This window comes from Excalfactoria chinensis, chromosome 2 (genome assembly GCF_039878825.1).
Source record: "Excalfactoria chinensis isolate bCotChi1 chromosome 2, bCotChi1.hap2, whole genome shotgun sequence".
NCBI classification, from domain to species: Eukaryota; Metazoa; Chordata; class Aves; order Galliformes; family Phasianidae; genus Excalfactoria; species Excalfactoria chinensis.
In genome coordinates, this window is record NC_092826.1 from 123121031 (window position 1) to 123140377 (window position 19347).

A 19347-nucleotide genomic window follows, 5' to 3' on the forward strand; every position below is an offset into this window, starting at 1 on the left:
AATCTTTTTTAGCTTATTATTTGTAACTTGTTCTACTGAACCTGGAACAGCCACTTAAGGGAAGGCAAAGTGCCATTTTATGAGTGCAGCATGAGCAGTGACCGCCAAGAGACTGCATATGAAAATCAAAGTTGCTCTGACAGCATTCCAAGCCAGGAATGTCAAAGCAGCTGTGAGGGCTGATCTACCCTGCCTATTTTTAATTAGATATGTCACTGGGCCTAAATTGATTTCAGAAATAAAAGATACTTCTGCAGATATACGTAGGAAGATTCTGTGACTCCGCTGATTGGTATAATGCAACAGCAGTGTTCTGCTGGAGATTTTCTGATCTCCTGGTGCATTCCACAGGCACCAAGAACTGGTTCATGATGCAAAGCTGTAGGCAGGTGAACCACCATGCAACAGCACGTGCTCTCAAGGAGGTGCTAACAAGGAAGCTACTGCCTACATTTTCTTGCTGAATCTAGATTCATACAGTATATGCAAATCGTTACGTCCCACCATGCTCCTCTTGAGATCAGCAGACAGTGTTCCACTTGCTCCTGCAGAAATCAGACTGGTTTGATATGGGCCAGGACAAATCAATCCTATCCTATAAATTTAGATTAGATTCTACTTCTGCTACTTTCCTTCTCCATTACAACAACTCCGACTAACAGGATTTAGCCTTTCTATGCAGTTAAAGTCCTCGGGGTTACAACCACTTGATTCCTAACTCAAAAGAGGTAGATGTGAATGCTCACATACTGCTTTATAGTACTGTCATGGCAACAAAATCCTTCTAGCTGCAATGTCGTTGTTATTCATGCAGCAAGGACAGACAGATCTTCACTGACTCCACCTTCAAAGGCTAATACCACAAAAGCTCTGTTCCAAAACATCACAATATCCATTATTGCAATACCTATTTCAGGACCATTGTAATGCAACTGTCTTCATACATGCTGACAGATGCATATGCCTTTTTTAATGCCCTACATCGTTCTGTCTTGTTAAAGAGAAGTGAAACCAATCTACCACCCATGTTTACCTATTTAAATGGAATTGATTTCAATACAAAAAGGAAGGTTTGAGATCTCAAGGTTTGTGAAATAATTCCAGATACAAAGAAAAAAAAGTATTTGTAAACAGAAACCAGTTTGGCGTAATACTCCGCACCGCTGTGTGAACTGATTTTACACACCATCACACCAAAAAAAAACCCAACACATACAAAGTACCAAACAAACAGAACACAGTTTAAAACATCTTTTAATTGATGATGAATATCTACAGTGCTACAGTACGAACAATCTCTAAAACAAATATCTGAATCTCTAACTCAACAAATCTTCTAATCCTTGCAAATAAATAAGTTATTAAAAGTATGATATTATGTGTTTTCCTGTCTGTGTAAACTGCTAACGATAACATATTTCAGGAAAAATAACAGTAACGAGCAGCTGCAGCGCATTTACACTTTTAAGAATCTTTAAGTACAATTCTATACATGATACACTTCGATAAATATTTCTGTACTTACACTTTTACAAAGCCATCAACTGAAAGGACATAAAATACATTCAAGACCGAACAGAGCAGCAAGAGAACTGTGAACAAAAAGACAACATTTCAGCTGATACAATGTGAGAAAGTAGCATGCATTTACATTTGAGAACTCTAAAACCGTTAGCAGCTGCAGGCTGCAGACAGCAAGTTCCTACAAGGCAGCGACAGTTATCCAACATTCAAGTTCTCTACGGTTTATCTTGATACAGACTTATGTTCACTTATCAGACTTATTCACTACTGCAACATAAGAATTCACTGGTAAGCTTTTGGCATCTGGCAGTAAGGATGAACCAAAACTTTCTGTCCTACTGAAGGTATGCAAGCTCCTTCAATATGGAAGTGGCTTACAATACCAGATACTGAACCGAAAGTACCAAGCACTGTTAAGGTGTGCTACTGTGAAAGCAAGTTCAAGGAACTATTCTTGGCAGATGCTAACCTTCCAGCACAATGGCCCTGGCAAAGCTTAGTAGGCACAGACAGTACTGAAGTTAACTTGAGCAAGGGAACACAAGAGCTTTGCAGAAACATACGGTGTTTGTTTCTAAAATAGTCGTTACAATATAGATCAAAACACCATAATGGGCTACAGATCATCTATAAAAATGTATGTTCACTGTGAACTGTAAACTGCTCATCAGCAATACATTATCTCCAAACCCATTTTAAAGCGTGCACCTTGAAATAAACTTTAATTGTCAGAAAAGCTTTCCATCTTTTCATTCAAAAACACATTCAACCAATTAGTTATAAGGAACCGCAATTTCTCTGCATAGAAAGTTTGATTTACGAAGCCCCCTGTCTTGTGCAGAGTACTTATTTCTATACTTGCATTAATTTTCCTTCCTTTTTTTCTCTAATACAGACTAAGTAAAGGCTTGATTCACATAAACTGCTAATACAGCAGCTACTTTAAATCACAATTAATGCAATGGCTCTAATTCTTTTCATTCTAATCTATTTAATAATCAAAGATAGATCCAAATACCTGCTAAGGTAAGCTGGTATGAAGAGTGCAAGTACCACAGTCAGATCAGTAGCTAGACCTAGATTTAAAATGCATATATTTATTTCTAGATAAGAAAAGGTAGGCTCCTTCTGCTGACAGAAAAGGTCTCCATTCAATTCCTTGTTAACCAGGCAATCTGTCTGTCATCATGGACCTGCCTGAGTGTTATGTTATGAGAAGAAGGATACAATTTCTCCAAGATCGTTAATTCTGAACCATGTTATTGACAGCAGTGTGATACAGCTGTATTGGAATAACAGCAGTTCAAAAAGTATGTGGGTATAGATGCAGATAAAAACAGCTGAGTGAAGCACAAAACCTTTCTGTAGCACAACCTTTGTGCACAGAGATCCTCTCAGCTGATCCCATTAGTTCCTTATGCAGAAGGCATGAGAGCATGTCTAGCTGCCTCTCTTCTCAAATCCTGCATAGGCAGAAGTGAGAGAAATGACGCATATCAACCACTGTTCACAACAGCCTCACTGATCCTCTTGACAGCTTATGTGCAGGATGCAATTTCCCAACATTATTCCTCTTTGTACCAGTCATATCCTGATGTCAGGATCTGGCTTACAGACTTGCAGGGAGGAGCTGTGAAATGAGGCAGTTCACTCAGTCTGTCCTTTCCTAGTGAATATTGAGGGGAACCTCAAGAAATCCAAAAGTTTTCAGCTGGAGTTTATCAAAAGAATCAGGTGTTTATAGTACCACCAGTAATAAGAAATGGCACTTGATAATTATGAATCCGCTTCCAAAGCCCTATTCCTAGGTTTTGTCATGAAAAAGAACAAACGAAAAAACACCCTTAAGGACATAATTAATCCATTAATCCATTCCAGAAGGTGCATATAGCACAAGTAAGAAAATACCTTTACACAAACAATTTGTTAAAGCATACATGAAAACATTATAGACACCGATGCTTGAATACACACGAATCTTTCATAAACAGGAGGGGTTCAATGCTTTAGAAAACTAGGCATATTGCAGAGGAATACAAAAATGGTACGTGGCAAAAATAAGCTGGAAAGAGAGCACCATATGAAAATCATACTTAAATTTTTATATCCATTGAACAAGCTAATTAAATGTTTGACGGTGTTATACTGAAGTTTAAGTAGGCTACGCAGGATAAAATCCTGGCCCCTGTAAGTCAATGTTAAGAGGACTGCACTCACTACGCTGGAGGACATACTAAGCAAAAGGTATACACTGAGGCTTCAATGCAGACTTCAATCAAAAGAGAAGAAGAAGAAAAGATGATTTTTTATTATTATTTTGAAGTCCATGACAAGTAAACCAATCTACATGACAATCTCTCTGGTCTATGCAACACTGAATGCAATAAAAGTAATTTTTCGCTTTATTCAAGAATCATTTAGCAAGACTTGCTGGAGTTGTAAATTACTTTTTAAGTTCCATCATTACGCTGTTGCTTGACGAGAAAGATTTTAGCAAACAATGCTGTATTTTTTCATATACAAAAGGATATAAAAATAGATCCTAGATTGCCATGTGATAAGAGCCTTAAACCACAATGAAAACAAATGTAACAGAGCCCAGGTATTCCTGTTATTACAGAAAGAATACCTCACCCAGGAAAAGATTTCAAAATCACGTACTGAAAGTATCCAACGCATTTCCATGAAATTGATAGCTATGGTCTTCAGTGAGCTGCCCTGACAGTTGAAGAAAAGAGACACATAACTTCATCTAATTGCATTTACTTGTATTTCATCACACTCTTCTGCTTGCTGAGAAATACTTCTATAAACTGCCACAGTGTTTGCTCCTCATGGATCAAAACACAAGTAAAGTGTATAAAACTGTATTCTAAGAACTAGGGACAAATACAACTGCTAGTCCGAACATGTAACACAAGCATTTTGCTAATCAGTATTGTAAATGTGGTTTATATTTTAAATACTTAGTTACATATAAAAGTGAGAAGTAGTAAGTTAACTTATAGCACCTTGGTTCTAAAAATATAAAGATTATGCCTTTCAAAATTCTAAGGAATAGAACTACTGCATTTCAAGTCCACACTATCATTCAAAAGAAATCTAGTTTCCATGTAAAGAAGACACGTAAGTGTGAAAAATTTAAGGCACAAAATGGAATTTGAGACTTTGGGATATTGTAAATCCTTCCTTTTCCATCAAATTACCTGATGCATTCAGAAAAAGACGCGTATCTCCAGTTCTCAAAATAAGTTGTACTACTGTAGAATCATTGAAGCTAAGAATGGAGACTGCCTATTCAAGTACGTAATACAAACACTGTCCGAAGAAACATTATTTTCCAGTACTGGATTACATCTAAAAATCTTCCAAGAAACTGTAAGCATGGCTAAGCTTTACTGCATCATTCTGTAACCAAACTGATTGCTCTGGTAGGATCTTTCTCTAAATATTCATTGGATACATAATCAGTTCTAGCTACACCTTCATCCTAACAAAGTCTCTTCCTTTTACTTGCATTTGTCACATGAAAAGCAGGTATACACACTAAATGATTCAACCTTTCTGACTTCCTTCATACTTCAACTAATTTTTTTTACTGTTCTCTGATCTTTTTTTTTTTTTTTTAAGCTTGACTCTACTCCTCCCTCCCAAGAGACCCAAACTATAGGACAGCACTCTAGAAATGACCTCAATTATCACTGATTTCTGCTTTCTGATTTCCAGTTGCCTGATGCACCTCTTCTGCATGTAACACACTCTTCTTTTTAAATCACTGAATCTGGAAGCAATACTGTTGCCTGTTCTATTAAGTCTCCTTATTACATTAGTACTTTTCAATCTTCTCTCCCTCTCTCACTAAGTATCCAAGTTTCTCTGAATGCATTATGTTTGCTTTGGTTCTCTTATGTAGAGTCCAAGTCCTGCCTATATTTAATCCACATGTTGGACTTCTCCCACTCAGGTATCATACAGTGTCATCTGTAACATTTATTAATATGCCATAGATCCCTCTTGCATATTATTGAGGATGTTAATTAGCATTACATAATACCGTTATAAACAATTAATGGGGAGGGAGCAATTAAAATTGCACAGTGGGATGATTCAAAGCACGATTTATATTTTAAGGCACTATTTCAAATATATTTTATGCCTCTTAACTAATTATGGGAAGTAAAAATATCTCACTATAGCTACAGTTTTTAAATGCCATACCATCATTTTTCTGCATACATAGTTAAAAGTAGAATAGGAAGCATGCTGACATTCAGTCTTCCTCTGCATATGATTCCTGTTCCAGCCACTGACCGTGGAAAGACTGGTCATGGCCACTGCTCAGCATAAACTTTCAACCAGATAATATTGTCTCTATTATTTGACATTTCCTTTCAATTAGAAATGAAAATACAGAGAGATCCAAACTTGTACCAACAGTCAAAGATTCAGCTCCTTTCAAAAATCCTTCTGGAATTCTACAGTGTGATCTTGTCATTCAAAGAATGTTGAACAACACACTAACAGTACTTATAATTGCAAAGGTATCATTTAAAGTACAACTTAAATAACATTTAAGCCCCCTAGTCTATGAAACACATCATTACCTAATTTATGCTCTGTTTTCCAGACACACTTTCAATACAGCTCATCAACTCTCCTTCTGTTCTTGATGAGGACTACAGGTCATAACAAGCCTTTCACAATAGAAAGCACATTAGCCAACTATTCGATTTGTTAAAGCTATTTGTCAGCCTATTGAAAATAAGAAAACCATACGTTTGAAGAAATAAACAATTAAAAATCAAAGTGAAACCAGAAATGAAAAGGTAACCTGATGATATATTAACGGTATAAATAATACAGTCCGTGTTATTTTATACATAGTTGTTTATTCTTGTTCCATGTTTCAAAACTTGGACTCAGAAAAATCACAGGAAGTTTTGTTTTTTTACCCTTGTTTTTCCATTAAAAGCACCATAATTACATGGCTCGATTCAATCGTCCTTTTCTACAATCACTTCTCCGTGAAGCACCTTTCTTCTCTGCCGCAGCATGTGTAAGTAGAGTTGTGGAAATACTTGATCAAAGCATAAAAGAAAGAAAATTAGATGAAAAAGAAATAAGTCAGCAGATCACATTATGGAAAAATACACTTTTTCAGAATGACGAACCAAGTAAATATTATGGCACGATGTGCCACAGCTGGTCAAGGCAAGTAACAGAGTCATGAATTTCTCAATGAGTTTGAAACAGTAATTACTCAAAAGTCAGACAAAGCCCTCCCAACCATCCAAAGGAATAATGTTTTTAGGGATCTTCCCTTCAAAATTGTCTTTGAACCATTTTTTAGCAGTGTCTGAAGTCTTCAAACCTGTTCCAAGGAAATAACATTTGAACATAGATTTTGAGGAGGATCCAAATTTACCCTACTTGTCCAAGCATGTAAAGCTCTGTCCTTCTCCTGGCCTTACTGTGTTGCCTTTCTTCTGATTCATTTCATCATTATTTTTAATGCATAGAAAACTGGCTTTGTTCCTGAAGCATGAAGTTATGCAGATAACTGTAAAACTGTTAGTAAGTTATCAAAACTTTTGCTTACTCATATAAATCTCTCTTACTGGCCTCCATAATTTCTTGCAAAAAGAAAACCACCTCGTACTGTGTGTCCATACAGTCAAAGTCCAGAATTTTCAGTCAGTTTCTTGAAGGAAATTTTACATTTTAGAGATGCACAACACAGCTCCTTTTAACTTCAATATTCCAGCTCCTCAGCGCCTCTCCCTTATCTCTTCCTTTATTCCTGGCCTCATTGTCCAGAATGACTAAAATATTCTACTTGCCCAGTTTGCTCAAGCCTTATTCTAGCAGTCACTGTGCTGTATCTAAATCAAGTTGCTTTCTCCTTGTCTGCACTGTTTGGCTGACAGAGAAAATAACAGCAGAAATTCAAAACAGATGGTCTCCCTAGGCTAGCTCTTGTCAGGCAACTGATCTGTGGTGGCTGCTGGTATCTGGGTATGAGGAAGATCTGCTTAAACACGGGACTGAAGTACATGCAGGGAAGTTTTTGAGGCAAGGTCTCTGTGGGTCTCTGTGAAGGTGAAATCTTGGAGAATTTTGTTTCATGTTTTTTCCAAAGCATGCTCAAATGGTGATTTCAAAGTTCACACATAAATGGATACTAATAGCAAGAAGAAGGTGGTGAATATCTGGATCTTGCAAGCAAATTTGTAAGTCATTGCTTCAAAGCAGCAGAGGCACTAGAAATTCCCAGAGACAACTACAGACACTTCTGTATTTAAGAAAGGAGGATCTTTACTTACCCATGACCTTAGATATATATATTTTTTTTCACTGAAACTTTTAAGATGCTCTGAAGTTGATAACAGAAAGTAAAATTTTGTTTAAACAACTGAAGCACAGCAACATTTGGAACAACAGAAAGCAGGCTTTTAGAGTAGAAAGCATCCAGGAAATTTAACTGTAGGCTGCGTTGTCTACATTGCTGATCATCGATTACTACATTATTAGTGTTATTAAAGCTAATTAATACTTACATGGTATATAGGAGAACATGACAATAATAAGGAAGTAATAGTAGTCAAAGGAGACATTGTATTTGTTGGGAAGTCTCAGTGAATACATCCCCGTTTTCTTGACATAAGGTAAAGCAGCATATATAGTCAGCAGTTCACCTGCAACTCCAGCAGGATACAAAATGATAAAAAAGTTGTATCTGCATTAAAATAAAAAAGAAGAAGAAAGAAAAACATCTTGTGAGAAATGCCTCATGAATTTAAAGACTGCAATAGGTCAGAGCATTGCTTCACTCATTAAAATCAAGGACTGTGTCCTGAGAAGGCACAGAACAACAGCTTCAGTTACTTTTGATAGAGTTACTTTTGTTTACAAAGAACGTATTCCCATGGCTTTTGATTTGAAAACAGAGAATATCAGAATTTGTGCATCTGTGCCACACTAAAAAAATCATTCCCTGAATTTTTACTCTCCAATACTGTAGTTTTTTATGTATTTTTTCATTTACTGATCTTGCTCCCACTGTCAAAGATAGGACTAAGAGCAGAACTGGATCCCAAATTCAGACAATGCTATGCATCCTTGCCACAGTGCACACACACCATGTCAATACTACGTATCATAGTCTATGTGAAGAAACTGGAAATGGTGGCAAATAACAGAAGCCTGTTTTACCAATTGCCATGTGGGGAACTGAAGTAGTAGTAGTTACACTAATAGTGGTAGTAGTAACATTAACCATTAGAGGAAATTAAAAATGAAAGAAAATGAGAGTGCCAAAAATTTATCAGATCCATTTCAAAATAGGCAGAACATGTTCAAGTAAGGGGCAAACACTCTGATTTTAAAGAAAATGTGGCTTGAATGCCATAAGTCACCTAAGTGTAGACGTAATGAAAGATGAAAAAGAGACCTTATCGCTCTCTTCCAGTATCTGAAGGGTGCTTACAGTGAGAGTGGGGCAGGTCTCTTCTCACTGGTGACAAGTGACAGGACAAGGGGAAATGGCCTCAAGTTGCACCAAGGTAAGTTTAGGTTGGACGTTAGGAAACACTTCTTTACAGAAAGGGTAGTTAAACACTGGAACAGGCTCCCCAGTGAGTCAACCAGTTGAGTCACTGTCCCTGAATGTGTTTAAGACCCGTTTGGATGTGGTGCTCAGAGATATGATTTAGCAGAGGGTTGTTAGGGTACTATGTAACCACAGCCTAGCCTAGTACTAGCCTAGTACTAGGCTGTGGTTGGACTTGATGATCTTTGAAGTCTTTTCCAACCTGGGTAATCCTATGATTCTATGATTCTGTGTAATCAACAGGGTTTCTGATGTCCTTATGCATCATGCAGATTCTAAGGAACAGCTCTGGAGTCCACACAGAGGAACAGCAATGAGCCATCATATAGAGTGTGTGAGAAGTATCCAGTGTGCACTACATGACCAAAAGAGAAGAGATCCAAAATGGTAGCAGCTGAACATGAAATCCTTTTAGAAGCCAATGGGCTTTGAGGACTCACGGGTCAGAGAGCAGATACATGAGATATAGGCAGGCACTATTGCCATGACTTATGCACGGCTTGTCTCTGTGTAGTAAAATAACCAAACAACAACAAAGCAAATATCCTAAGGTAACATTTAGATCATACCTATACCATTGCCATTGACTGTGGACGGGTAAATGTTTTAAAATTATTAAATGAGTTAAAGATTAGAAAAGTTCAGCTCCTTGGGAGTACTGAATTTCTGCTCCGTTGTGCAGTTTGATTCTCTGCAGATCTTTATGGGATATTTTGAATTCCAGGAAAAGAGAATATTTTCAAATATTTTGTTTCTGTACTTCTCAAAACATCTCTGCTGTGAGAATGGCAGCTCCCACTATTGCATATTATAAGGAAACAAAAATTCAACCATTCGAAATCCACTGACTTGATGGCAAAAAGCCTCACTGTCAATGTAGTAATTTCTGAATGCATTTCTCCTTCTGAAGCCTACAAAAAAAACATTAATGAAACCAGATCTGATTCTTTGTAAGTTTGATGTTTGTTGCTTAGACATTACCAAACCTACCACCTTCAGCATTAGCAAAAACAATCATGTATTTTAAGAATGAGCATAATCATTAGACACATCAAAAAAGTGCATTAGAAGGATCAGAACTGCATGATCTACAAAACACAGGCAAGGAGGATATGCAAACAAACTCGTCAAATGAACATATCACCCATGCCAAATGTACGTAACGTATTTTCTTTCTGACAGTGGAAGTCTGTCTTGAACTCTACACAGGATGTTACTCTTCCAATTAAATCTCCTGATAAGCACACAGTGTTTTTAATTTATCTGGTATAGTGACAGACCTGAATTGTGATTCAAAATCAAAGCAGTTTTGATACAGAACACACATTTTATGTGGGCTAAACTATGTCAATATTTAGCTTCACTACATTAATGCAATGTTACGAAAGCTCTGATAGAGCACAACTTCTTACGCAGCAATATGATTTATCAAAAAAAGTGACAGCAGCTCCCATTATTTCAATGATGTTAAGTCTACAAAGACTTGTTTGTGATTGATTTTAGGCATCACATTCAGAAGGTTCTCAAGGAGTCGTACTGTAAGTTAAAAGGTGACTCCAAAGATAAGGAAGAAATATGAAAGTAAATTAAAACAAAGTTTAGACCACAAGACACAGAAAGCAAGGAACAAATCACATCCAAAAATATCAGCTAACTGTTTTTAACATTTTAATCTGATTAACAATAATCTCAAGTACAGAAAGCAACCAGCTTGCACTCCGCAGACACATAACCAAAGCTCAAACATCTGCTCTCCTGTGTGTTAGCTCAGCATGCGTGAAACTAACATGCACAGAACCATGACAAACTGAAGTGCAAGACATCTCCACCTGGCCCATTTAATGAAGTATGGCAAATGGTTGAGCAGGTTGAATGTGTAGAAGGAATATCGAGTAATCTCTGTCACAGTCCATACGACCAGAAAAAGAATAACGCTCTCCTCATTCTGGATCTGCAGAAGTATAAAGAACCGACACGTTCTTCATCCTTAAGATTCTTTTCTGAGTAAATTGCAACAAGACTTCTGTTTAAGATATATGGAACAGAACTAACATCTTGTAAAGAAAGACAATTTTGGCATAAAAGTGACATGCTGAAACAATTACTACAAGGTGTTCTTTAACACATGTATTTACTAACATACACTTTGTAAACTGAGCAGCCTTTATCCACTGTGCAAATTTAGAAAAACAGAACCATATTTGAGCTTATTCCTTCTCCTTGTTGCTTCCTGCTTTATTTCTCTTGACTTGCTTGTTTATTGCTCCTCAAAATAGCAAACTGAAAATCCTACCTAATATGTATTCTTTTCATGATCAGCTTTTACCCATTCCGTGTTTCACTACTGTCTGTCTCCTAGACTTTCTCTTACTTTTCTGTAATCTAAACCTCCATGAAATTTTAGAGGAAAGGAATTATTTAGTCTACTAACTGAACTTAGTAGCAGAAGATGAAATCAGGCTGCAAGATAGTCAAGGAGCAGAAAAACAGACATTTGCTCAAGAGTGGTTTCCTATATTAGGAGTATGGGGTAAAACTGTTCAACTCTTCTGTTTAAGATTTACATTCTGAGTCATTAAACTGCCTCACCAGTAGGTAGCACGTTTATCTGCTGCTTCAAAATATCTATTATTTTCCACTCTAAGTGAACAAATAAACAGAAGTCCTCAAATTCAAAGAAGGCACATGGAGAACAAGCACTACATTCTGAGAAGAATTACATGCAAGTTACTGTGGTTTAAAAGTAATTTTCGGTAGAAGGCGGAATTCTGTAACATAATTCCATACCCGAAGGCTGAAGAGCTCCAGAGATGTCTTGAAATAAAATAAAGTAATATAATCTTGTTAAAATGACAAAAAAAAAAAAAAAGGAAATTGCTTTTTTTTTTTTAATAAAATACAACATGGTGACAAAGTTTAATACATCATAAAGATGTAAGTGATCATCATCTCATAAAATTGCACCCTCAGTGTGTCAGTCAAAGAAGATGCACCTTCAGTAAAAGGATCTCACAGACATCCACAAAATGGAAAGGAGATAGAAGAATATCTTCAAACTCACGAACAAACAGCAACCACAAGCAGATAAGCAAAGGGAAAGACAGAATTAGGTTGTTCTTAGCCTCATGTGATTACAGACAAACACTGATAACCCAAACTTGGATTCATGCCACAGTTCTGAATCCGAGCAGAAGTGCTTTAAATAAGTATGCAGAGAATTCCTATTTGTTGCCTTGCAAATCTCCAGTCGAGTAGAGAGATCTGGGTCTGGCTATTATCACTAACATGCCTCTCACCACAAAGCATGACCCTGAACATTCATGCCTGCTAAGCAGTAACAGCGTGAAATGCAATGAGACATACATTTAGATGTAGTTTGCTTGGACACAGCTTGACCTACTGTACTGAAGACTGAGGAGACAAGAGAAATGACAGCCTGTGCTAAAGATTCCTACTGCACTGCAAATGATAAAAAGTGGCAAAAAGCAGCAGTATATTCCAGCATTCATGAAAGTAATCAATATTAAAAAAAATAGTTAATAATTGGTATGTTTTTCATTAAGAAAAAAAAAAAAAAGAAAGCACTGAAAATGCTTAACATAAAAAAAAAAAACACCCCAGAAAGCCATATTTTATGTTTTAAAAGAAACAAACAAAAAGCAATAATAAAGGAAAAGACGAAGTGTAGAGAACTGAAATTAAGGGATTTGACAACCGAGGCAGTCATTATGGTATCTCCCTGGCAGACAGGCATGTGCCATCTGCTGGTGAGTCAGTTTAATGGCTCAGCTTTTTAAACTGAAAGAAATACAGGAGCACAAACTCAAGATCTATCACTGAATTCTTACATGCCCTTCACAGAAAGCAGAATGCACGTCCTGCTTCTAGCTGTATGCGGCCTGCTTGTTTCATTCTGTTAACAAATCACTAGAATTACAACAACCACCTACAGACAGGCAAATAAATCACTGACATTTATCCAGGACCTTAAGTGTGCTTTTGGCACACTGAAAAACTTGATAGATTTTTAATGCAAACAACGCAGCATGCAGGCTATCAAATACTGATGTTATATTACACTACATTAAAATCTTGGGAAGTTTCCTAAAATAAATTGCAAAATTATAACCATGTATATTCATGTGAATTCAATTTAAGACAAATTTTCATGTAGATTCATTCAGTAAGGGATAAATTACGCTCTTGAAAGACAATGTGTGACAGGATGGTATGTTTGCAGGTAAACAAAAGTCACTGATTTCACTTATACAGACCACAGCCTGCATGATGCCACAGACAGGACTGTTCAACAGCTAAAACCCAGAGCCCCAGAAGCACGTGAATTCAGTCCTGTAACTCCAACTTCTGAACTGTACCCAACTATGTAAGTATTGTCTGCAATTTGTCTCCCTGGTGCAAAGAGAATTGTATCAATAACTCCTTAGTAAAAACTAAGAACAATTTGCTCTTGCACATACCTGTTTTATACTATGCGCAACGAACCACACCATGAAGATTCTTGAACTCACTTGGACCCCAGTCACAAGCACAGATGTGTGAACTATTCCTTGAAAAGAGAAACATGTTATCTCTGCTCCACAACTGATGTTTTGATTGGTTCAGGAGAAACTAAAGGAAGAACTCACCAACTGCACAGTGGACTACCTGTAAACAGAAATAAGTTAAAGGTTACTGATTTACAGTATGTTACTATCTGCACTACAAACACAGGCTTTTATTCTTTATATAAACTCTGGCCTAATTCTTATGTTGTTTTTTGCCCCAACTAACATTTCAGTCTTTAAAAGAAATCCACATCAAAGCAGCAGTAACCAGTGCTGTGATGAGTTCAGTGTAAACACCATGAATTTCCCTAATTCTCTATGTTGAATATTAAGGTACTTGCAAAGTGTTTATTTTTTCAACTGGTAAACTCCCATTATCTTACCCAAATAAGAATTCTACAGAACGATGTGGGATGGGTCATACAAGGCATGCAAAATGCATAGCAATTTTACAAACTTCTGTATTTTTTATGGATTAATTAATTACTGTTATTTTGCTAATTGTAGCTACGAATCTTCAGAATTATTTTCTGGTCAGTGATGTTTAGCAAACAAAGTGCTTTTCATTATTGTCATAGATTCGAGTGCAATTATTATTGTGTAAGTTTAATAGCATAAAAGCCTATGACAGCTGGTTGTGTGATTTTAAATAGCTGTTTGAACAGCAGATGTTATGGGCAGATTGAGAAAAAGAGCCAAAATGTTGATAAGAGCTTTTTGCTGCGCCTGGAAAAGAATCATAACGGCTCAATATACCCAGTAGCTCCATTCTGTCGATGTACCATAAATTGAGATCACAAGTGCACGATTGGCCCAAGTCACACTGATTCAAAAACACTCTGAACTACTTGTACAGACCCTGCTGTAAGGAGTTACACAGGACAAGTCAATCCAGACTGGGAATAAGCAGAAGCAGAGCAGTTCCCAGAAAATATCTGATTTAAAACCAATATTAGATTTAAGTTTCAAAAGAGGCACTCATTTATTTTAACAAATCTCCTTGCTCTCACAAAATAGATAAATAAGTAAAACAAACAAAATCATCAAATAATAGATAAAACAACTCTTAAGTACTCATATAGTATTTTGATATTAAATTCGGGTTAATAAAGTATTTCCCCATGATATGCAGAATCCAGTAAAACAAACTGACGTTTGAAATTTACCTCAAGCAAAGCAAACGTCTGGAAAAATTTAAGTATCTTTTGCACGCTTCTGAATAAGCCTCTGTGTGTTCCTCTCTGGATATAAAATCGTGCCATGGCAATACCCAGTACCAACCACCTACGAAAGAAAGAGAATGGATGCCTTTCAAATAAAAATTCTACAACTTTCCATCTAATATAAACAATTTGGTACAACGTGTTCTTACTGAATACCTTTGTGTCTCTGCTTGTTGGTGTTCTTAGGAGATTATTAAAAATATCCTTAGACCTAAATATTAGGAAATGTTATATCAACATTAAACTTCTTAATCTCTTTACCTGGAAAAGGATAGAGAAGGATTTGTTTACCTTCAGAGGATTAAGTTGAATTACTTAACCCAGGGACCCAACAGACTTTTCACTAGCAGCAACTACGTATTTTTTACTACTAAATCCTCACACATCTTTACTGTGGATTACTGTTATTTGAACTCAGATTTTGGGTCTGAAGTTTGCACACAGAAAAGGCTGTCACCTGTGCACACCTTTTGCACATTCTTCATTACCCCTTAAAACTTCAGTTTAGGAACTGACAAGTGACCAAAACGCTTCTGTTCTACAACACAGAGGTGCTGAGAAGTCACCTCAGAAAAGCAGATCCATGCTCTGTGTTCCTGGCTTTCAGAGGAGAGAATATTAAACTAATGCATTTGAAGGTGTTGGCTAATTTTTCCATCCAGCAGATGGATCAATTGATCTTCCTCTCAGTGTAAACGCAGCAAAGTATGTTTTAATCAAAGTGAAATGAGATATAAAATTCAAACTGACATCTCAAACAAAAATGGATTAAAAAACCCCATTTCACAACCACAGTGGTTATGACTCCCACCTCTCACCCCAGATCTAGAGCAATAACCCAAGGTATGAGCAGTTGCTTCCATATAATTAATCCATGTTTATATAATTAATTTTTTCCAAAGAATGTACCATATGTTCTGTTGCTAATCCAGAGCTACACAAACGTTCTTACAAACATCACCCGAGTGATCCTTGAAACTTCAGGTTTAAATCCACAAAGGCTAAAGATAAAAAGTCTTTAATTGACTTAAAGGCATAGATAGAGCTACAAGTGATATTTTCTGGGTTAAAAAATGAAAATACATACGTTGAAGCAACGTCAGCTTAGCTTCTTGTCTGAGGATAGTTGGGAACAATCATTCAGTTCTCTTATCCTCCACACAGCCACTGCAAGCAAAGCTGTACAGCAACATGAGCTGTGGCTAAGAAATGCCCAAGAGAAACAGCAGTGGAGTCTGTGAAACATTCTGAGGTGGATTTGGTGAATATATGAATACTCAGAGGAATATTTCCATAAACATTTGGATAAAATTTTAACTCTTTCCCTGTTCTTCTACTCTTCCCTACAGATAAGACACTGGCTAAACTTGATAAGCAGATAGCAGGAAAGATGGATATCTGATCAGACACACTATGCTGTAACAGTGTGAGTCCTGCATGGATCGTAACAGCTCTGAATTCCCCTCGTATGGTGCACACTTCAGCACCAGTCCCGTGACAACTCGCACACACAGTGCCTGCACATACACTGTCCTTTGCTTTGTCCAGTCCGACAGTCCATGATAGCATGTCAAACTCTACATACAGCCAGCTTTCCCTATAATGTAGAAATGATTCCCTTCCTTCACCCCTTCTGTTTTAATCTCATGAATCTGGTCTGCCAGAGCTACAACATTTATGACCTAAAATATTACTCAGATTTTATAGGAGATTTTAAATCTGAATGTACTAATTGCATGTACTGAATGTACTAATCAAGTTGTTTCTCACCATGGCCAGATGAGGAATTACTGGAATCTCACTGCCAGTCCTTCACAGCCAGGCTGCCATTTTACAATGAAGTGTGTGACAAAGGGAAGGTGACAGTATTTATATCCAGCTGGCAGGATGGATGGTGATAGCAGCAGCTTGAGAAGTCACATTACATCTCATCTAAGCAGACACTTTCCACACTTTCTTCTGTCACAAAAGGTCAGCAGAGAGCAGTCTTGGGCTACACTCAGAAGCAAAGACTGCAAATGTGTTTGTCTTAATTAATGGGAGATCTGGAATCTCTGACATTTATTTTGTTTAGCTTTCAGTGGCTTTGATTTTGTATTTCAGGAAAGCCCTGGTAGTGAATACTGTAAACCAGCAGGAGGTGAAAAAGAACAGGTGTAGCAAAGGTAACATTTTCAGCTGGGACTTTCAGTAGAGCCAGGTAGCGATGTGTCATTTTTTATCTCTGAATGTGTCCCTCTAACCTTCATTAGAAAGAAAGATCAAATGCAGTTCTGCATTAGGTTGGTTGTTAACACGTGCTTCTGTATCAGACAGGTGGTTACAATTCTAGAAATACTTTTGTATACTGAACTCTTTGCAGAACTTCACTGTTCTCGTTTACCGATGGTGCCCCACTGGAATGTTTCTCTCCTTCAAAGTTTTATTTTTCACTTAAATTGTAACTTGTTTGAGAAAGGTTAAAAGAATGCGTTCCTCTCACTTAATATTCTGCTTTCACACAAACTGTGCAGGTGAGCAAATCTAAATCCCTGGATGACAGCAGAGTAGAGGGGAGGGGGAAGAAAGAGAGACGGAATCAGCACCTCACCCCAAAACTAAGTGTTCAGTGATCTTCTATATACACATAAAAGTCCATGGCAACAGTCAGTGCTCATACAAGTGGAAATGAACAGCGGGCTTTTTTGCACATACGTGACATACATTACTTAATGGAACAAAGTTTCATAAGTGGAAATACCTGCTCACATCATTCTTCACCCAAAACAGACACCCATTCCCCTCTAAACAGTGCCGTGCAGTACCAAGCACAGCTTCACACGAGCCCATGAGCGCCTGCAGCCCAACCCGGATCACCCCGCACCGCCGCTCTGACATCAGGAGCTGAGTGCCACAGGAGCGGCCCCGCTGTGGGACTTTCTGCCCCGCACAGCTCCGGCCCGCTCACCGCGAACCCGGCCGAGGCCCCGGAACCCCTCAGGCACCGAGACACCCCCGGCAGCAGCGCCGGGAGCTCAGAACCCCTCCGGAGGGCGCGGGGCGGCCCGGGGGCGGTGGAAGGATCAGGCTGTGTGGGCGCAGCCCGCGCGGCACCCCCGCCGGCATTCCTGGCCCGGCTATACTTAACCTCCGCCACGGGCTCGGGGATGACGCGCTCGCTGCTGGTAACGCTGCACCGTATTAGGCAATGCCGGGCAGGCGAGGGCTCGCCCCGCTCACCGCGGCTCCTCGGCGCCCCGCGGCCGCGTCCCCGCTGCCCTGCGGCCGCTGCCGTCCCGTCCCCGGGCCGACTGCTCCGGCCCCGCCGCTCCGCGCCCGCCCGAGGCGCCGCGCTGCCGCCCGCCCGCCGCCCGCTCACCCCGCGGTCATGGCGATGTTGTAGAAGATGAGCCAGGCCGTGGCCAGGGCGCCCAGGCTCCTCTTCTTGCCGTTCTCCTTCTCCTCCACAGAGCCGTTGCCGTTTCCGTCCTCCTCGCTGGACGCCATGGTTCCCCGCGGGCAAGGAGCGCACAGCCGCGGGGAGGAGGGGCTCCCTCCGCGGCGGAGCTGAGGCCGCGCTGACAGCTGGACCTCGCGCTGTCTCTCACCCCATCTGTCTTCCTCGAGGGCCGCTGCCCGCCGCCCGCCGCTCACACGGCGCCGTGCGCTCCTCCCTCCGCCCCCGTGGGGCTCCCGGGGCACGCCCGCGGGCGGGAGGGCGGAACGGCCTCAGAGGGGCTGACCTCATAGAACCATCACCAAGGCTGGGAAAGAGCTCTAAGATCATGTAGGCCACCTGTCAACCCATGACCGCCACACCTACAAGTTCTTCGCTTCGAGGGATGGTGAGTCCACCTCTTCCCTGCATCTGGTTCCAAAGCCTCAACAGTCCCAGTTCCTTCAGCCATTCCTCATAAGATTTATGCCCCAGACCCCACACCAGCTTTGCTGCCCTTCTCTGTACACTCACCAGGGCCTTGATGTCTTCCTTGAAGTGAAGGGCCCCAAACTGAGCACAGTACTTGAAGTGCAATTTCATCAGCGCTAAGCAATTCCCACCCAAATGGCAGCAACAGAAAATACCAGGGGTCTTAAGAAATATGCTAAGCTATAAGATTATTTGGTGAGAGGCTGAGTGGATGGGTCGTGCTCTGAGGAAGTCAGCCCAGAGGTCAGCTGCCAGCACAAGTGGGGGAACAGGAGCTCTGCTGCCTGGCATGTCCCAGGATCAGCCTGTGGGTATGCAAGAGGCTGAGGCAGACACCTGACAAGGGCACAAAGTCCTTTGTAGGACCTGAAGTGAACCCAGCTGATGGACTGAAGGATAAGATTTGTGTATGTGTGCTGTCTTAAACTGTGAGCTTTATGTGTGGAGACAGCAAGTGGACAGGGAAAGGCACCAGGTTTGGATCTGGAGGAGTATCGCTGTGAGCTGCGGTACTCAGAC

At 39.4% G+C, this 19347-nt stretch overlaps 1 protein-coding gene across 2 annotated transcripts; it reads right to left on the bottom strand.

Annotated features, from left to right (window-relative positions):
• Positions 1–1243: 1243 nt before the first annotated feature.
• On the bottom strand, positions 1244–18705 carry HACD1 (3-hydroxyacyl-CoA dehydratase 1). Of its 2 annotated transcripts, none has more exons than XM_072327518.1 (7): positions 18280–18705; positions 14865–14982; positions 13780–13798; positions 13612–13694; positions 10963–11084; positions 8082–8260; positions 1244–6601 (listed from the first exon to the last, which is right to left on the bottom strand). In XM_072327518.1, the coding sequence occupies exons 1-7, from the start codon at positions 18405–18407 to the stop codon at positions 6519–6521; spliced, it is 732 nt and encodes a 243-aa protein (XP_072183619.1). In that variant the 5' UTR covers positions 18408–18705; the 3' UTR covers positions 1244–6518. The 2 variants fall into 2 exon arrangements, with proteins under 2 accessions (XP_072183619.1, XP_072183618.1); XM_072327517.1 differs by having other exon boundaries at positions 13612–13700.
• Between the last annotated feature and the right edge of the window lie 642 nt (positions 18706–19347).